At 41.3% G+C, this 18607-nt stretch overlaps 2 protein-coding genes across 3 annotated transcripts; one reads left to right on the top strand and one right to left on the bottom strand.

Annotated features, from left to right (window-relative positions):
- On the top strand, positions 1-17528 carry tfdp1b (transcription factor Dp-1, b). Of its 2 annotated transcripts, XM_060860157.1 has the most exons (12): positions 3-271; positions 2726-2793; positions 4237-4306; positions 7323-7429; positions 8288-8415; positions 10025-10187; positions 11123-11269; positions 11490-11558; positions 11652-11800; positions 11884-12050; positions 13280-13334; positions 15192-17528. In XM_060860157.1, the coding sequence occupies exons 2-12, from the start codon at positions 2779-2781 to the stop codon at positions 15340-15342; spliced, it is 1221 nt and encodes a 406-aa protein (XP_060716140.1). In that variant the 5' UTR covers positions 3-271; positions 2726-2778; the 3' UTR covers positions 15343-17528. The 2 variants fall into 2 exon arrangements, with proteins under 2 accessions (XP_060716141.1, XP_060716140.1); XM_060860158.1 differs by lacking the exon at positions 2726-2793 and having other exon boundaries at positions 1-271.
- Positions 16060-18267, bottom strand: LOC132839271 (potassium-transporting ATPase subunit beta-like). Its single transcript, XM_060860159.1, has 7 exons — positions 18058-18267; positions 17374-17502; positions 17165-17278; positions 16871-17076; positions 16731-16793; positions 16560-16652; positions 16060-16472 (listed from the first exon to the last, which is right to left on the bottom strand). The coding sequence occupies exons 1-7, from the start codon at positions 18167-18169 to the stop codon at positions 16314-16316; spliced, it is 876 nt and encodes a 291-aa protein (XP_060716142.1). The 5' UTR covers positions 18170-18267; the 3' UTR covers positions 16060-16313.
- Between the last annotated feature and the right edge of the window lie 340 nt (positions 18268-18607).

The following is an 18607-nucleotide window of genomic DNA, read 5'->3' as shown; positions in this document are numbered from 1 at the left end:
CGTAATTACGTCACAGCGTGCGTATCCAATCCCAACGCAGCACCTTAGGACACCGCCAAGATTAGTTTGATGGCTAACTCAACAATATCATATAGCTGGTCCTGTAGTGTCTCTGCTAGCTGGTGTACATAGCAAGCGCGCTAGCCGGTCTCACACCATCACCACCACCACCACCACCACCACCACCACAACCACACACAGCCTGCACTGAAGTAGCAGATCAAGATAAAAAACTTATAATGACAACACGAAGTGTGGAAACATAGCTGAGGTAAGAGACACGACACCTGTGCAGAGCAGGAGCTAACAGGACTCTAACCTAGCTAACGTTAATCATAGTTAGCACAGCTAGTAAGTTAGCTTGCTAGCTCCAGTTAGCATAACTCAGGCCTTTGGGCTAGCTAACCACTTATTAGCCCAGCAAGCTAGTTAACAGCTTTATAAAGGTAAAATCGACAAACTTCTCTATTTGTAAATCGGTTTGTTTATTTGTTTGAATTTCATTAAAGTGAAACCGGATTATTTTCTCCTGTAGTCGTGAAACTTTACTAGATTGTTTATCATTTTTTCATCAACAACGGTTTCTTTCGTGTTGATCTGAGTTTCTCATATTAGCAAAAAAAATATTAGCAGGGCCCCTTTCCCCCCCCCCCCCTCAGAATCAAGACTTAAAAAGTTTATATGTCTCAACCTACTGCATAAAAGTCTTTCGAATAAGATTGTGCGTCAAACATGTAGTTAATGTAGTAAAATAAATTAATACCCAAATGGTGAATGTTACTATAAATATAAAATGTACTAAAACGCCTCGACGTGCTTGTTGTGCCCCAAAAAGGAAATACTTTTTTACTGCCAATAAAGATCTTTCTGATTCTGATTCTAAATCAAATTTATTCTCAATTCTGTTATACGACTAATTTGTCATCTTAATGTCACAGCAATTCAGAGTTGACTTGAACACAGCACGAACGAGCCTTTATCCAGGCCTTTATTCTTTGGGTGATCTGGAGAAATATTCAACATGATACTCAAACTCGATATATTGTAACAGTGTGTGTTTAAATATAACTAATACATAAATGACAGCAAAATGCACAACATGCACGTGTTCAACATTTAATTAATAAAAAAGTTATATTTGAACTTTGCATCAGCTGTTTTAAGTGAAAGGGATAAATACACTGATACCTGTGATGGTTCTGAAATTTGTCTGTCACACGTGTGTCTGTCTGTCTGTCTGTCACACGGGTGTGTCTGTCTGTCTGTCTGTCTGTCTGTCACACGTGTGTGTCTGTCTGTCTGTCTGTCACACGTGTGTGTCTGTCTGTCTGTCACACGTGTGTGTCTGTCTGTCTGTCACACGTGTGTGTCTGTCTGTCTGTCTGTCTGTCACACGTGTGTGTCTGTCTGTCACACGTGTGTGTCTGTCTGTCACACGTGTGTGTCTGTCTGTCACACGTGTGTGTGTCTGTCTGTCACACGTGTGTGTGTCTGTCTGTCACACGTGTGTGTGTCTGTCTGTCACACGTGTGTGTGTCTGTCTGTCACACGTGTGTGTGTCTGTCTGTCACACGTGTGTGTGTCTGTCTGTCACACGTGTGTGTGTCTGTCTGTCACACGTGTGTGTGTCTGTCTGTCACACGTGTGTGTCTGTCTGTCTGTCACACGTGTGTGTCTGTCTGTCTGTCACACGTGTCTGTCTGTCTGTCTGTCACACGTGTCTGTCTGTCTGTCTGTCACACGTGTGTCTGTCTGTCTGTCACACGTGTGTCTGTCTGTCTGTCACGTGTGTGTGTCTGTCTGTCACACGTGTGTGTGTCTGTCTGTCACACGTGTGTGTCTGTCTGTCACACGTGTGTGTGTCTGTCTGTCACACGTGTGTGTGTCTGTCTGTCACACGTGTGTGTGTCTGTCTGTCACACGTGTGTGTGTCTGTCTGTCACACGTGTGTGTGTCTGTCTGTCACACGTGTGTGTGTCTGTCTGTCACACGTGTGTGTCGGTCGGTCGGTCCCACGTGTGTGCCGGTCGGTCGGTCCCACGTGTGTGCCGGTCGGTCGGTCCCACGTGTGTGTCGGTCGGTCGGTCCCACGTGTGTGTCGGTCGGTCGGTCCCACGTGTGTGTCGGTCGGTCGGTCGGTCCCACGTGTGTGTCGGTCGGTCCCACGCGTCTGTGTGTCGGTCGGTCCCACGCGTCTGTGTGTCGGTCGGTCCCACGCGTCTGTGTGTCGGTCGGTCCCACGCGTCTGTGTGTCGGTCGGTCCCACGTGTGGGTCGGTCGGTCCCACGTGTGGGTCGGTCGGTCCCACGTGTGGGTCGGTCGGTCCCACGTGTGGGTCGGTCGGTCCCACGTGTGGGTCGGTCGGTCCCACGTGTGGGTCGGTCGGTCGGCCCCACGTGTCTCTGTCTCGGCCGCTCGGCCTGTGTCTCTCTGTCTCGGCCGCTCGGCCTGTGTCTCTCTGTCTCGGTCGTGTGTGTGTGTCTCTGTGTGCACATTGATGCCTCTGCTGTAATCTTCTTGTTGTGGAATTAATGCACAGTTTCAGTTCTGTAGTGAGGTGAATGTGGAGGATGTGAACTGTCCGTCTTCCTCCAGTGAAAACTGCATTACTTTCCATCAGTGATAAATAAACTGAGCCCTGTGATATTTCAGGAATGTAACAGTGTTATGTGGCAGTATGAATATTAGTAATACTGAAGGATCTGAACTGTCCGTCTTCCTCTAGGGAAAGCAGACCGGACGCAGAGCCGTGCAGCGGAGACGACGCAAGACACAAACATGATGGCAAGAGATGTAAGTGTCATGAGGCGATTAGGATAACGACAAACACCGTCAGCAGCTTTACAGCGTAAAAGGCTAAAAGAGGAAACTGATATTTGCTGATCTGTTTGCTGAACTGACATCACAGGACATGTAATGTGCTGCTGGTTGTTGGCAAATTGTAAAATCCACACTGTTGTATCTGCTTCCTGTTTATCATTCGAGTCAGCTGTATGGAAATTGCATGTAAAAAACGTGTCCTGTAATGGCTACAGTTTAGGCGCCTCACTTTCATGGCGCCAAACACTTTTTCACACAGGAACATGTAGGTTTGAATTTTGTTTTCCCTTAATAATAAAAACCTTCATTTAAAATCTACGTACGTTTATTTATTTATTTATTTATTTTGAAGTGTTACAAACGTGAAAAAAAAAAATCAGGAAGGGGCCAACACTTTTTCACACCACTCTGTGTGTGTGTGTGTGTGTGTGTGTGTGTGTGTATATATTATATATACAGGGCTCTCAAGTTTTGAAGACAGGCAAGCGTGACATCTTCTCTTCCCAAAAAAACCCCCACCAAAAAAAAAAAACAATAATGGGGGAGTTTTTGTTTTTGGAAAGGATCACTGACCGCAGTTTAAATAGTTCAAATACAAAGTATTTGTTTAATTTCCATTTATTAATTTGTGTGTGAGAGAGAGAGAGAGATTATGACTGGTGTTGTTTATTGTAAGTGTTTGTTGCCTTTTTGGACTCCTTTATCATTTGTAATGTTGCTCCCATTTAAAACAGTTCGGCTCAAGCCCAGACATTTTTAGGGTCATGATTGAGGACAATGTCCCGTCCAGAGACAAGCTGTTTCGTGTTGAGGTTTTGTTCAAACCGACCATCGAAAATACCCCTCGCTAATGAATGTTTTTTTTTCATTGGTTTTTGCGTTAAATCTTACACAGATAGTGCTGTTTTCTGATTGGCTGATAAGTGTCAGGCTCAACTAAGAACTGAGACACGCTTGATTCCTGCCCGGTTCCATAGAGACAGCGGTGTGGACTGATACTATTTCTCATATATTTAATATGCCGCAGCACCCAAAATGTAAGTTTTTCTGAGTGAGAAATACGATGTGTGGCGGGAGAAAAGACCCAAATGCGTGAATGTCACTCTCAATGCGTGACACTTGACAACCGTGTGTGTGTGTATATGTATATATGTCACACACAGGATGCCCCAGCAATCTCACTAAATATGGGACAGTAACGTGTTTTTTTTTTTTTCCCTCCACCTTTTTGCCATGTTTCGCTTGCCGTGTTTTCTGTTAAAGTCCATCTCATCCGTGTGAAAGCTTCTCGATCCAGTCTTGAGAATAAATTCAATACGTTCTTCTTCCGCAAAAGTTTGGAAGACTTTTCTTCCCCCATGTTCATTCCCCTGTGCACTAACTTTTTATTTTTTCTTTCTTTTCTTTCCCCTAAAGGAAGAAGGCATGAAAGAAACCAGTGGAGAGCTGAAGGTTTTTTCCACTCAGAACGTGAGTCCTGGAACAGGTGAGTGTGCTGTTCCTCAGAGCAGGTAGACGTAGAGCCGGTGTGTCGCGATTTATTACTTCATACGTCTCTGAATATTATTGTTGAGGGTAAGTGTGAACTTACACAGTGAGCTTTAGATACAGATTCAGACAGAGGTTACAAGTGCCTTTCTCTTAGAACGTTGGAGGCTGAATTAAAATTTTTTGTGTAAACTTTGTGTACGTGTCTGCGTACTCGACTTGCTTACTGAATAGGGACCGAGGAGAAAAACGAACAGATCTGAACAGTCTTATAATGAAATGTCACATCTTTATAAAATAACACATTATAATCAACATTAATAGGATTTACCGTATTTTCCGGACTATAAGCCTCAACTTTTTTCCCACGCTTTGAACCTTGCGGCTTAAACAATGACGCGGCTAATATATTGATTTTTCCTGCTTTCAATTTAAAAAAAAAAAAAAAACACATTCTGTGACGGCTCAGTCTTTTGGCGGCATGAAGCTTTCATTAGACCAATGAAATTGCCGAACAGGTTAACTCCGACACCGAAGGAGATGACTTCAGTGGTTTCAGTGCGCAGGAGGAGGAAGATAGTGACCAATGACTTTCTTGGTAGGCTACTGTTTACTGCTAATTTTTTGTTACAAGCCGAGTTTCATTAAAGCCTGTGTCAAGTTAATTTGTTTCAATGTACCTGTAGGCACCTGCGGCTTATTTATGTTCAAAATAATATTTTTTTAAAATTCAGTGGGTGAGGCTTATATTCAGGTGCGCTTAATAGTCCAGAAATTACGGTAATGTGTAGTAAGTTTGCTCATGGCAGCCACAAAGGATCCACCAATCACCTGGGAGGAAAAGGCACCACTTATGTGTTTTAGTTCAGGCGTAGACATTTGGAAAGATTTCATGCACACTTGCTGTGCACGACGTCTTTTCTCCTAGGATAGAAAGAAAGCGTCTCTGTCAACACTCCCAGATAAGCAGCTTTTTCCTCAACATCATTTTGGTGGTTAGTGTCTGGTGTGTCTAATGAAAGCGTACTAGGGATGCACCGATACCACGTTTTCTCTTCCAATTCCGATACCAGAGTTTGCCAGTATCGGCCGATACCGATCCGATACTGTATCTGTGTTCTTTTCTACCTTTAAAACTAAAGAATGTATACAACTCGCATAGTTATTAAGATTTATTTGTTTCTGGCAAAGATAAATACAAAAATGCAGAAATACAAAAATGCCCATTACTGGATGAAAAATGAAAACACAAGAAACCTTAAAAAAAAGTATTAATGCAGTAGCAAACAGTACTTTTAACAGTTTGTGGTATAACAATCTAAACCATATATACTGCAATTAAAGAAAGCTTTAAGACAGACTGTGACTGGATGCCAAATTCCTCCCTCGGAATATTATCAATGGCTATGTACTAAATAAGTGGCAAGAGGAATGGAATACATGGTCGAATAACAAACTGTTTGAAATACACCCTGAAATTACTAACCAGGTCTCTAATACCTATGAAATCAAGATTCGATCAGGTGATCTTAACCAGATGTAGAATCGGGCATACAAGACTGACACATGAATACTTGCTGAAAGGAGAAGACCCCATTCAGTGCTTGTACTGCAGCATTCCCTTTACTGTCAAGCATATTTTGTTGGACTGTCCTGCGCATAATGACCACAGAAGGTTATTTTATGAGGCTAATTCATTTAAAGAGCTATTTTACAAGGTTTCATCAGAAAAAGTTTTAGAGTTTCTGTCATATATTAATGTAAAACATTTCATTTAAGTTGTCTATATTTGTTTATATTTATTTCTTTGTGATTTTAGGTTATTTTAGTTCTTATTAACCGTTCTTGCCATGAAGATAGCCTCAGTAGCTGACATGGCAGTAAATTATAGCAACTAACTAACTAACTAATATACTGCAATTATTAAATTAAATTATTTTCTGAAGAAAAGGCAATATTTTAAAGTGAATCTTAAACTCTTGAAACACATTGCAAAATGTATTAATCAGTAAACCTTGCACTCATCAAAATAGGGATGTTCCACCCATCCAACATTTCTTTGATGGATGCTGAAATCACGCTGCTGGTGTGTGACCCTCGTAATTCCTTGACGTGTAGCACAGCATTTTGCTAATCATAACTCGCATCCATCCAACGTGCAGTTAAACTTAAAAGAGACACGGGGCACATGTCGGAGCTCCAAATATCTGTGGTGAAGCTTGAGGACTGCACATCTTTTAATTTGTCTGCAATGTGAGAGGAAACTTTGGAATACAGCTCAGGCAAAGCGGTCTCAGAAATGCACTTTCTAGATGGCAAACTATATCGTGGTTCCAGATGTTCCATGAGGCGACAAAAACCGAAGTTTTCCACAACGGAGAGGGGCTGATCATCGAGAACAATGAATTCCAAGACCTTTTCTGTTACTTTTACAGCTTTTGCGCTATGTTGTGCCATTTGTTTTTGATTCTGAAAAGCATCCGTCAGGGTCATCTGCTTTGACAGATCGTCCTTTTTCCGCTTAACTTGCGCGTGTGTTCTTTTGCATGATGCTTCTGAAGATGTCTGTCGCAGGCGGTTGTGCAACATATTCCCCATAAAATTTATTAGATTTATTTTCATGAATGCAATTTAATATATAAGTGTATTTTTCTTATAAGTTCAATCAATAGACTATGATGTTTGCTGTTCATTAATCAACCACCACGAGGTATCGGATTTGGATCGGTCACGCACCACCGATACCCGATCCACTCAAAATGCTTGGATCGGCGTCGATACCTATTGCGTATATGTGAGATGCTTATGTGTTAATGGTGTAACACCATGTCTGTATAAGTGTCTCCAGCAGAGGGCAGGCATCCAGTGAGACTTGTGAACTGAAAACAGAGCTCTGTTTAACCAGAGAGCATAACAGAGGATTGATGTTAACTCCAACATACACACTGTTTATCACTCAGACCTTTGTAATAATGTTCGGTTTCTTATTATTATCTGTTGCATTTCTCTTTCAGGTACTGTGCTGTCTTTCGTAACTGTCCATCCTTCTTCTGTTACCGGAGTGAAGCAGATAATGCCTAAAGCGCTCGGTGCCCCCGGCCTTAACGTGCTTTCACACGTGGTAAGAAATCTCAGGGTCATTACCGTCCAGGGGAACTGAAGCGTCATCTTGTTTTGACTGTCAGTGTCTCTGACTATGTGATAGGACTTTCCATTCCCAAATAAAACTAATCTCACCTGCACCAGAGCTCCTTTTCCTTCTCACATGTTCTCTCTACCTGCTCCCTAATTAGAAACAGGTCTCCCACTAATACCTCTCCTGTCCACCAATGAGGTTTCCCCATCGTTCGTTTCGATATGTACGAAGCACAAGAGCGTTAAAATCCTCCATTAACATTAAGCGAGGTGACCCGTGAAAGTTCTACCTAAGCTGATCACAGAAGTTTGGAGTCAGCAGGATTAAAGCGCAAATCATCGCTATCATCCAATTACAGACACAAGCTCTTAGCCAGAGCTGGGTGGGAGACGGACATCAGAATATTGTCGGTTATCACTTTAATTCGCTGATATAAAGGATACGATGATGTTAGGCTAACTGTGTTAGATTGAAGTTTTTTTTGTTTGTTTATTTGTTGTAAACTTTCAGGGTTGTTTTTTTATTTTAGCAGTGTAAAGGTTATCGTTAGCCACCCAATCCCAGCACCTGGAACGTGATCGCTGTTAACAGAGTATTTGATAACGAGAAGTTAGCAGACGCTTGCTTTACTTCGAGAGAATTAAATCTGTCTGATTCTGATGGTGTAGAGAAAGGATGAGCGCCATAGAGTCAAAAAACGTTTACTTGCAAGAGACTGAATTCTGGTGTAAAGCTGTTAAAACTTTGTAAATCGCTTTTAATGAACGGTGTTGAATTTCACCGGCAAGTATTAACGACAGCATGATGAGCGACAGTAAATGTGAGTGTGTTCTGTGTGTGTAGCTGATCAGTACTCCTCAGAGACCCACCGCTCCTGCCGGTGCCACTCTGTTAACCAGCCCCAGAACTCCCAGCGCTCAGTTCCTCACACCACAGACACACACGTGTGACTCTTCACCCTGGTCCAGTGGGTAAGTCGTGCACTCTGTACCACCACACTGCACCTCAGCAGGACTTGTAACAAACACCACGCTTGTTTATGACCACCAGGGGCCAGTTATCTCAGCCTCTCATGCTGTATCATAGGCATCTGTTATTAGCAGCTCTGGTTAAATAATGGCACTTTCCTACAGGATGTTTGGAAGAGAAGCTTTTATTTTGTCACTTCTACATTACAGAGATTCGTTCTTTACATATTCCAACTTTGGAAGTTTGGGTCAGAGCACAGGGTCATCTATTACCCCTTTTCCACCAAAAAGAACCGGGTGCAGGTTCAGAGCTAGTGCTGGTGCTGGTTCAAAGTTGGTTCCACTGGTAAACCTTCTAAGAACCGGTTTGCCTTTCCACTGGTTAGAGAGCCATCACAGAGCCGAGTCTGACGTCACTGTATACGTGTCACGTGTCCCAGCAACGTTAACGCAGCAGCGGCAAACACAAACACATCATCAACAATGGCGGATGTTGCTTTACTGTTAATGCTCATGGCTTTGTGAACCTACATTGGCATCCAAACGTGGCGAATCCGACGTGTACGTGCAGCTCCATGTAATCTGTATAAACGGAGGTTGTAATCGAGAAAGTAACATAACATTATTTTATCATTAACACAGGAAAAAAGTTAGCCTTAGCATGTAGCTACCTACTATCATGTGTGCTGATAATTGATCATATTGCAGTAAAGTAAAAGTGTATTAAACATTAGTATACTTAAGGTACATTATCAAATGCGCTAACAGTAGCTCCGCCCACAGCCCCTGACTCAAGCGGTTCTTAAGTCTAGACCAGCAACGTTTAGATGCTACTTAAGAACCACTTTTCCTGGTTCAGAGCCGGTGCTTTGGCTGTCGAGAAAGAAAGAACTGGTTCTAAATTAGGCTCTGGCTCCGAACCAGCACTCAAACTGCCTCGGTGGAAAAGGGGCATTCGATACAGCAGATCCTGGTGCAGAGACGGTTAAGGGCCTTGCACAAGGGCCCATCAGTGGCAGCTTGGCATTTCTGAGGCTTGAACCCTGATTCTCTGATCAACAACCCAGAACCTATTAAGCTTGAAATAATATAAACTGAATGTTATATAGTGTTCAAACCAAACAAACCTTAGTGTAGTGTAGTCGATAGTTCTAGAATTTTCACCCCATGCTGTCATTCTAAAAACAAACAATAACTTCAGATTAAGCTTTTTGCATTTAGTTTTATTAATCACAGGAGGACAGTTTAGCGCCATCGTTCTTCCCGATGCTTTTAGCTCAACTCCATAAAATAACCAGTCATTATATAGCAGAGATGGGGGACTCAAGTCATATGACTTGACTCGAGTCAGACTTAAGTCACAAATTTGAGACTTGCTTGACAAATATTAAAAAAAGACTCGACTTGACTTTGACTTGACATTCATGACTTGAGACTTACTTGTGACTTGCACACGTGTGACTTACTACCACCTCTGGTATATAGTTCTATTATGTAAACATATAAAGTGGTTATACATGAAGGTGCAGAGAGCAGATGGACGGCTCTGATTCAAAGTACCATCACAGGGTTTAAATATCAGAGCAAACGATCAGCAGGTCGTCTGTTACAGCCGCGGCAGTAGAAGAGGGGACAAGAACGGGAAAGGCTTGAGACACTTCTCCATGAAGGTATGCGAGAAGGTTCAGAAGAAAGGCGTGACCTCCTATAACGAGGTCGCAGACGAGCTGGTGACCGAGCTGAGTTCTGGAGACAACATCTCTCCAAATGAATCTGTAAGTTCTCCCCATTACACTTACACTTAGAACGGATATACAAAGTCTACGCACTCCTGCTGAAACGGCAATATGGAAAAAAATCACGTCAGAACCTTTTCTATTGCCTGTGTTTAAAAAAAAAAAAGTACAAAACAGACTCTTTAGTGGAAAAAAGTAAAAATAAAAAACTTTTGTAACTGGTTGTATAAGAAAAACCTGTTTGCATAAGTTTGCACACCCCCTAAACTAATAGCTTTTTGAAGCACCTTTTGATATAATTAGACCACTCAGTGTTTTAGGGTAAGAGTCGCAGGGCACATCAGCAGGACGCAGCTTGATACGGCAAAATCTTCAGGTTTTCTTACAAAAATATTCTACTCTCTAGTCTCCTGTACACAGCCGGCTTCAGGTAACCCTGCAGATTCAAGTCAAAACATTGATCATCTTTCATTTGTCATTCCTTTGATTTGGACGCACGCGTTCGGTCGTCGTGGTGCTGAAAGGTGAAATTGCTGTCCTCGGGTCCTGTTCCTGATATCAACAAACAGAGAAAATAAAGCTCCACAATGATAACAACATTACAAAAATATACCGATTGACACTAGTCAATTAATTGCTTTTTTCTGTTTTCCATTAAAATGTTTGATTTGTTTGTAGTTGAATTATTATACATTGTAATTTCGCATAGTGGCTGAAAAAAGTTCTAACATGATTTGTCATGATTACAGTTTTTTTTATTGTTTCCTTCATAATCATTTTCATTTACTATAAAAGGTTGCGAGAGTTTCATGAAATCTAAAACGTTCTTAATGAAAATAAATAGAAATATTTTTGAGACCTTTCCTTGTGTACATTTTTTATTATTGACACATTAATAAAACCTGAAATATTTTTTTGGTTTCTTGATTGCTCTAAGTTGTATGTAACTGTTTCATATGTTGCTGTTCCAATAGCACGTTTATGACCAGAAGAACATTCGGAGGCGAGTATACGATGCACTAAATGTCTTAATGGCAATGAACATCATCTCCAAAGACAAGAAGGAAATCAAATGGATCGGCTTCCCGACCAATTCTGCTCAGGAGTGCAAGGATCTGGAGGTCAGAAACCAATAAATACACACATACCAAGTGCAAAAAGGCATTTTAGTCATTAGACATGTTAAGGCACACACACACGATCTACAGATGTTAGTTTTCTTTTGTTAATAACAACGGTACATTCTAGGCAGTGGGTTTAATATGATCGGAGATTGTAAAACCTCCTTGATTTTATACATGCACACAGTTTTATCTGTACACAGATTTTCTTTCACGACAGGTCGAGCGCCAGAGACGACTTGAAAGAATAAAGCAGAAACAGTCTCAGCTTCAAGAGCTTATACTCCAGGTACGCGCACACACACGGGTACGAACATGTTTCTTTAAGCCACGAGTTCATTATGGCTCCTAATCGCACACCTTCGTATCGAACATCATACAGCAAATAGCCTTCAAGCGCCTGGTACAAAGGAATCGTGAGGCAGAGAAGAAGAACCACAGACCTCCTTCCAACACAGTCATCCACCTCCCCTTCATCATCGTGAACACCAGCAAGAATACTGTCATCGACTGCAGCATCTCAAATGACAAGTAAGAGGCTCGTTCTAACTTTTTCTCCCGGCGGTCGCCACGTTGCTCGAGCGTTCTCAGTGTACCTTTGTTGTCCTCTACAGGTTTGAGTACCTGTTTAACTTTGACAACATGTTTGAGATCCATGATGACATCGAGGTGCTGAAGCGCATGGGCATGGCGCTCGGGCTCGACTCGGGAAAATGTACAGCAGAAAATCTGAAGATAGCCCGGACCTTAATACCTAAAGCTCTGGAACCCTTTTTGTCAGGTCAGGACATAAACACTTGTTCAGGGGATCCGATTCGGTTTAACAGTGCTGTTATGAAACACTGTGTTTTAGAGACCACAACTCGAATGCCCCTTTTCCACCGAGGCAGTTCGAGTGCTGGTTTGGAGCCAGAGCCTAATTTAGAACCAGTTCTTTCTTTCTTTCTCGACAGCCAAAGCACCGGCTCTGAACCAGGAAAAGTGATTTTTAAAGTAGCACCAAAACGTTGCTGGTCTAGACTTAAGAACCGCTTGTGTCAGGGGCTGTGGGCGGAGCTACTGTTAGCGCATTTGATAATGTACCTTAAGTATACTAATGTTTAATACACTTTTACTTTACCGCGATATGATACATTATCAGCACACATGATAGTAAGTAGCTACATGCTAAGGCTAACTTTTTTCTGTGTTGATAAAATAATGTTATGTACTTTCATGATAACAACCTTCGTTTATACAAATTACATGGAGCTGCACGTGCACGTTGCATTCGTCGCGTTTGGGTGTTAATGTAGGTTCACAAAACCATGAGCATTAACAGTAAAGCAACATCCGCCATGTTGATGTGTTTGTGTTTGCCGCTGCTGCATTAACGTTGCTGTGTAACGTGACACGTATACAGTGACGTCAGACTCGGCTCTGTGATGGCTCTCTAACCAGTGGAAAGGCAAACCGGTTCTTATAAGGTTCGCCAGTGGAACCAGCTCTGAACCTGCACCCGGTTCTTTTTGGTGGAAAAGGGGGCATAAGTTCTCTACATTTGTAGTCAAAGCAAAGCGTTTACATTCACATGGCGTAATCTTTCTTCGAGTATGTTATTATACCTTGTGGCTCAGCATGAGCGAGATTGGAATAAGAAATAGGTGGCTGAGGAAGCTGAGAAAGTAACGGACTCTGATGGAGCACATAGTATTTATTTATTTTTTATTTATTTATTTTTTTAACTCCTGAGTGCAATGTGCTGTTGTAATGAAGCTACAGACTGAAACCTTCCTGTGTGCAGTTTAGATTAAATGCAGAGAACTACACTATGTATAATAATTCTTGTGTGATGCTTTTGCCGAGTTTGTACCAAAGATCCTTTCAGTTATAGTTCTGATTAACCTTCAGCCAAACCTTGTTGTATAGTGTTTATTTTATCCACACTGACAGCTGTATTTATATAATACCTGTACAATATAGTATAGTTGTGTTTAAATCATCTTATTTTATTCTAACCTTTTTGTTTAGATATGGCACAGGGAGTCCACAAGCAGCCCAATGGAGGTTATGCTCGCACAAACAGGTAAGTTCCTCCGCTGTTCTGCAGAATTTCTCTCAAGACATTGTGGGGAAACTCTGAGCAATCCTGTACACATCCATACACATCTTTGTTTCGGTTCACTTTTAGTTGTATTTATTTATTTATTTTTTACGTATGAGATTAAATGGGATTCACTGTACGGACCGACCACAAGAACAGATTAAAGCCCTGACTAAGGGCCTTTTTACTCCTGGTCACTTCATGTGTTTTCTCTGATCCCATAGCTATCTGATTTGTTAAAACTGTTCCATTTACATTAGGCCACATAAATGCGTCTTGGTGCCCTGTGATGGGTTGGCACTCCATCCAGGGTGTATCTTGCTTTGATGCCCGATGACGCCTGAAATAGGCACAGGCTCCCCGTGACCCGAGGTAGTTCCGATAAGCGGTAGAAAATGGGTTGGGGGGCACGGTGGCTTAGTGGTTAACACGTTCGCCTCACACCTCCAGGGTTGGGGGTTCGATTCCCGCCTCCACCTTGTGTGTGTGGAGTTTGCATGTTCTCCCCGTGCCTTGGGGGTTTCCTCCGGGTACTCCGGTTTCCTCCCCCGGTCCAAAGACATGCATGGTAGGTTGATTGGCATCTCTGGAAAATTGTCCCTAGTGTGTGATTGTGTGAGTGAATGAGAGTGTGTGTGTGTGTGTGCCCTGCGATGTGTTGGCACTCAGTCCAGGGTGTATCCTGCCTTGATGCCCGATGACGCCTGAGGCACAGGCTCCCCGTGACCCGAGGTAGTTCGGATAAGCGGTAGAAAATGAGTGAGTGAGTGAGAATACGTCTTGGCGAATCGGATATCAATCCGATCTTTCTACTCCCGCCCAAAATGCAAATATATTTGAGCTCATTTCCAGGGTAATTGAAATGGAACACACTTTGGTGTGTGCGGTTTTCAGAACGCAATCAAATAGAAGGCGAAAAAACTTGCTACGACGGTGATGCTACAAAAAACAGCATTTACTGTTTGCTGCATTTTTTCTGGCAGCAGCAGCGCATTTTAAGACCCAATGAGACACCTGAGTGTAAGATCACCTGTGAGTGACGCACTTCTGTTTGGGAGGAGTATAGCGCTGACGTATGTGGCTTGAACAACCACATTCATTTACACCTGTCCAGTTTCATCTGAAACGCGTCCCAGACCACCTCCTGAAGTGGTCTGAACAATCGGATTTATATCCGTCTCGAAACCGTTTCGGAGGGCATTTAGACCTGGTCTTTTTACCATCGGATAGCTATCTGATCACAGGAAACACATGAAGTGACCAGGTGTAAAAAGCCCCTAAAAGAATTCACTCAACATCGGTAAATAACTCAGACTGAATCACTTGTGAATTAAATATCTGCAGCTTTCACATTTTGAGATATCTTCTGAGAAACAACTTCACACTCGTTTGATATAGATTCAAATTCATTTTTAAATGTCAGGGAAAACAAAGTAGCACCATGATGATCAGCCCTGTTACTGTATTACTATCAAGCCTCAATAATCATGCTGATGAAGTGACTAACAATGAAATGAATCTAACCAGCCACCATTTGTCGAATGATGAGAGAATTTACTCACCATCAGGCTCAAATGAAGTGCAACCTCTTTACAAATAACACTGAGACTAAAGCAGTCATTTGAACTACGGGCCTTTTAATAATAGTGCTCAGTTCTATAGAGCTGGAACACTTTCCTTAGCGTTCTTGAACACTTTAGAACGCGGTGCTGCTTGGTCAAAAATTATTTTCCGACACGACGGAAGAAGCAGCTTTTATTTTTGTCGTATATATTAATTCACTAATAAGCATCACAAAACTGTTACCGAGCATTTTATTCCTCGCTGATGTTTCGACAGCGACAACGTAGCTGTTGGCAACGTGGCGTCCAGCTCCAACAGCTCGTACCACGGCAGCTCTCGCGATACTCCAGCATCCTTCCTGGAAGACGAGGAGGAGGACGAAGATGAGGACGAGGAGGATTTCGATGAGGACGATGAGGAAGATTAACTTGTTTGATTTGCCTTTCCTCTGTCGGCACCACCTACAGCACGGTGGTGTTTGTGAGTGAGGTGCAGAAAGTGAAGTTTCTCTGCTTCTGTGACCTGAAAATCCTCATGAGGTTGTATTTTCTAGCAGCCCTTTACAGTCTACTGGGGAAATGCAGCTGCCTTGTAAAGGACCTCTGTGGTGTTTCCCGAATTATTTTATTATTATAGTTCTAATTGTTTTTCCCTCCCTTGTGTAACCCTGTCACTGTTTATGGTTCTGTTGGAAGGTTAGACTTAATTCTCATGTGATTCTCTGCCTAGAATTTCTCCACTGTGACCATCAATTTAATTCAATTTAATTTAAAATGTCACTTTTCCTGTCCGAAGATTCGTACATGAATTTATTTGGATGGCCTCCTAACCTTCAGCTTGTTTATTTTTCCCCCCCATTTAACCTTTACTTAATTTCAAACAGACAATTTATTTTATTTTTATTTTTTATTTTTAGAGTGAACATTTTCTGCCAAGTGTCTCATTATAACAAACGTATGTTTTGTAATTCCAAAGGCTAGTTAAATGAACATTAAATTTTCTGCAAGTGTTCATTTTTTATGTAAATTCCTTTTTTACAATTATTTTTTAAAGAAGAACAAAAATCCTTCAGATTATATACATTTTATATGAATGGTTCATATTCTTCTCTGTTATTTCAAGAAGGGCTAAGAAAAGCATGAGGTATTTGTAATCTGTTATTCATATCTTTATTTGAAGACAGTGTGTTAATTTAAAATGTTACACAGGTTAATTAATACATTTTTTTGGGCAAGTGAATACAAATAGTTATTTTTTATTTTTATTTTTTTTTTAAAGATCTCAAATACAAAGGTTGATTTGCAGAGCAAGTGTGTTTTGTGTGTTATGGATACATAATGGAATGAAATGGAAAATAAAAAAAAAAAAAAAAAGGCAGAAATGTAATATTGAATATGGCTAGCTTAAAGCGTTTAAATGAAAAATCACTTTGCCTTCAAAGGGATCGTAGAAGTTCTGATAAGCGATGTTGTTGGCCATCACCCTGCACTGGATCACCGCATGCCTCTGGTTAACAAGATCAAATTTCACAGCCACCAGCGGATTCACGTAGTGTGGCTAGGAGAGAACATACGAGTTCATTGAGACGTGTCATTTACAGAGATCTACAGTGATGGAGCAGAATGCACGTTAAAGGCTCTGTACCTGGGCCAGCTTGCCGTAGTACGGAAAATACGAAAGGTCGAATGATCCGTTAACGGGGTAGTACTCATAGCCACGAACGTTGTCTTGACCATCCTGCAAACACACACACGCTTCCCGTTAGACTTATACTTGCTTTGCGTCGGTCAATCCTCTAATATGGTCCACACTAACCAGCACTGTGCAGTTCAAGTATGGTGCATTTCCTGTTCCGTTGTTTGGCATGAAATGGATGACCTGAGAACAAAAGACGAGTTTCTCAGACTCACTGTTAGGCAGCATTTGGATTATTTCTCAATCGATTTTTACTTTACCCTGTTCATCTTGATGATTACACACGGCTGGTTGGTGTTGTAACCGAACGTGGGGTCACTAATGCCGGAACAGTTACCCAGTGCGCTTTGGTAGAAAGGACAGGACCACTTAGTATGTTTTGGAGCGTCGAACATGTGTTGGACGAAGTACTTGCCAGTAGTACAGTTGTAATAATTGCACTGTGCCTGTTTGGTATCATTGTACGCTGCATTAAAGGAACGGAAAAAAAAAACGATTCATCGTTGGACCGTAATCATATTTGGAGTTTATATATATAAACAGTAGATACGTACGTTCAAGGAGGTTCTTAAGAATTTTGGACATCTTCATCCAGTTTTTCTTATCAGACATATTGTAGTTGATCTCTAGCGTTTCGTCGTTGTATGTATCCGGCCAAGCCATTACTCCTATAAAAAGACAGTGTCATCTGTATGTATGTTTCATAATCATATTTTCTTGCACAGTATAAATTATAACGAAGGAGATTTAACGGTTTGTTAACCTGGCGATTTTAATCGATCCTGGTAGTCCGGGGTGTACGGGTCCAGTGTGTACATGAGTACGTAGATGGCCAGGGAAAACAAGGCTGTCATCACCACATAAAATGCAACGTAATACAAGCTGATGTACACTGAAATAGAGGTGTATACATTGTTTTTAGTGCAAAGTCAAGTGCAAAAGATTCATATAAAACACATTGTTCTCGTTTTTAAACGATCGGTGTGAAAAACGACAAGTTCCTGATATCCTCGTGCAAATATCCGCATATCTTTCTGCAAGTAACTGTGACTTTCTTCCCAAAAACAAATACACCATAAATCAATTCATACAATATGGCCATGGCAAAGTCATAAGAAGGTCATGTGTCCTTGATGAATGAATTTCTGAAAATTCATTACATGAAATTCACAAAAAACTAACTAAACTTTATCATTTTATCAGTTTGTTTTGTGTTTTGTGAACATTTTAAGTAAAAGGATTCTGCTTGTTTTTAATCCATCAGTTTATTATTAGAGTTGAGAGACATCTTTTTCTTTTACCTTTCATACCTGTAGGTACCTTTTTCATTTTCTACAACATAGAATTCCTTACATAAAGTTGAGAGAAACCTGAAGCTCTTCTACTGGAATGTTCATTTAGATGATTAATTGCAACTTTACTAGAATAAACAATTTGTAGGACTTACCCCATCTTATTGGTGTTCTTCCCATGAATTTACCTTCATCAGAATTCCAAATAAAATGGCCAAAATCTTCACACCTTTGGCCACAGGTTCTCTTTTCCTTCAGTGTAGCCATTGTAGAGGTTTTTTCTAGGAGCTACTAGTGTGCAAAAAAATCTTAAATTAATCTCCTTTGGGGGTTTCTTTTGATTTCTCGGTGTTGTGTGAGCACAGTGGTAGTGCACCTATCACACGACTTTTTATATACAGTGATAAGCGCACAATTAACATGCATAGCACTGGGCAGGACTAGCCACTCACAGGAGGTTCTCTCATTCACCCAGTAATGGTCACCTTGAAGCCTTGGATAAGGCCGTAAGGTCTCAGCTTGAGTTTGAGTAAGATCTTGGTACCTTATCAAAGAGTAGGACTTGGAACAATTCAGAGATTAACAGTTTGGATTTTAGAGTTAACATTGGTCACTGGAAGCAAATGGCAAGATTTTTTCAGTGCGAGTGTTATTCACTTAAACACTTTAATATGTAGAAGTTTACATAAAATTAATTTCATAAGA

This window comes from Tachysurus vachellii, chromosome 24 (genome assembly GCF_030014155.1).
Source record: "Tachysurus vachellii isolate PV-2020 chromosome 24, HZAU_Pvac_v1, whole genome shotgun sequence".
NCBI lineage: Eukaryota > Metazoa > Chordata > Actinopteri > Siluriformes > Bagridae > Tachysurus > Tachysurus vachellii.
The sequence above is the reverse complement of the archived record's forward strand: the minus strand, read 5'-3'. Positions and strand labels throughout refer to the sequence as shown.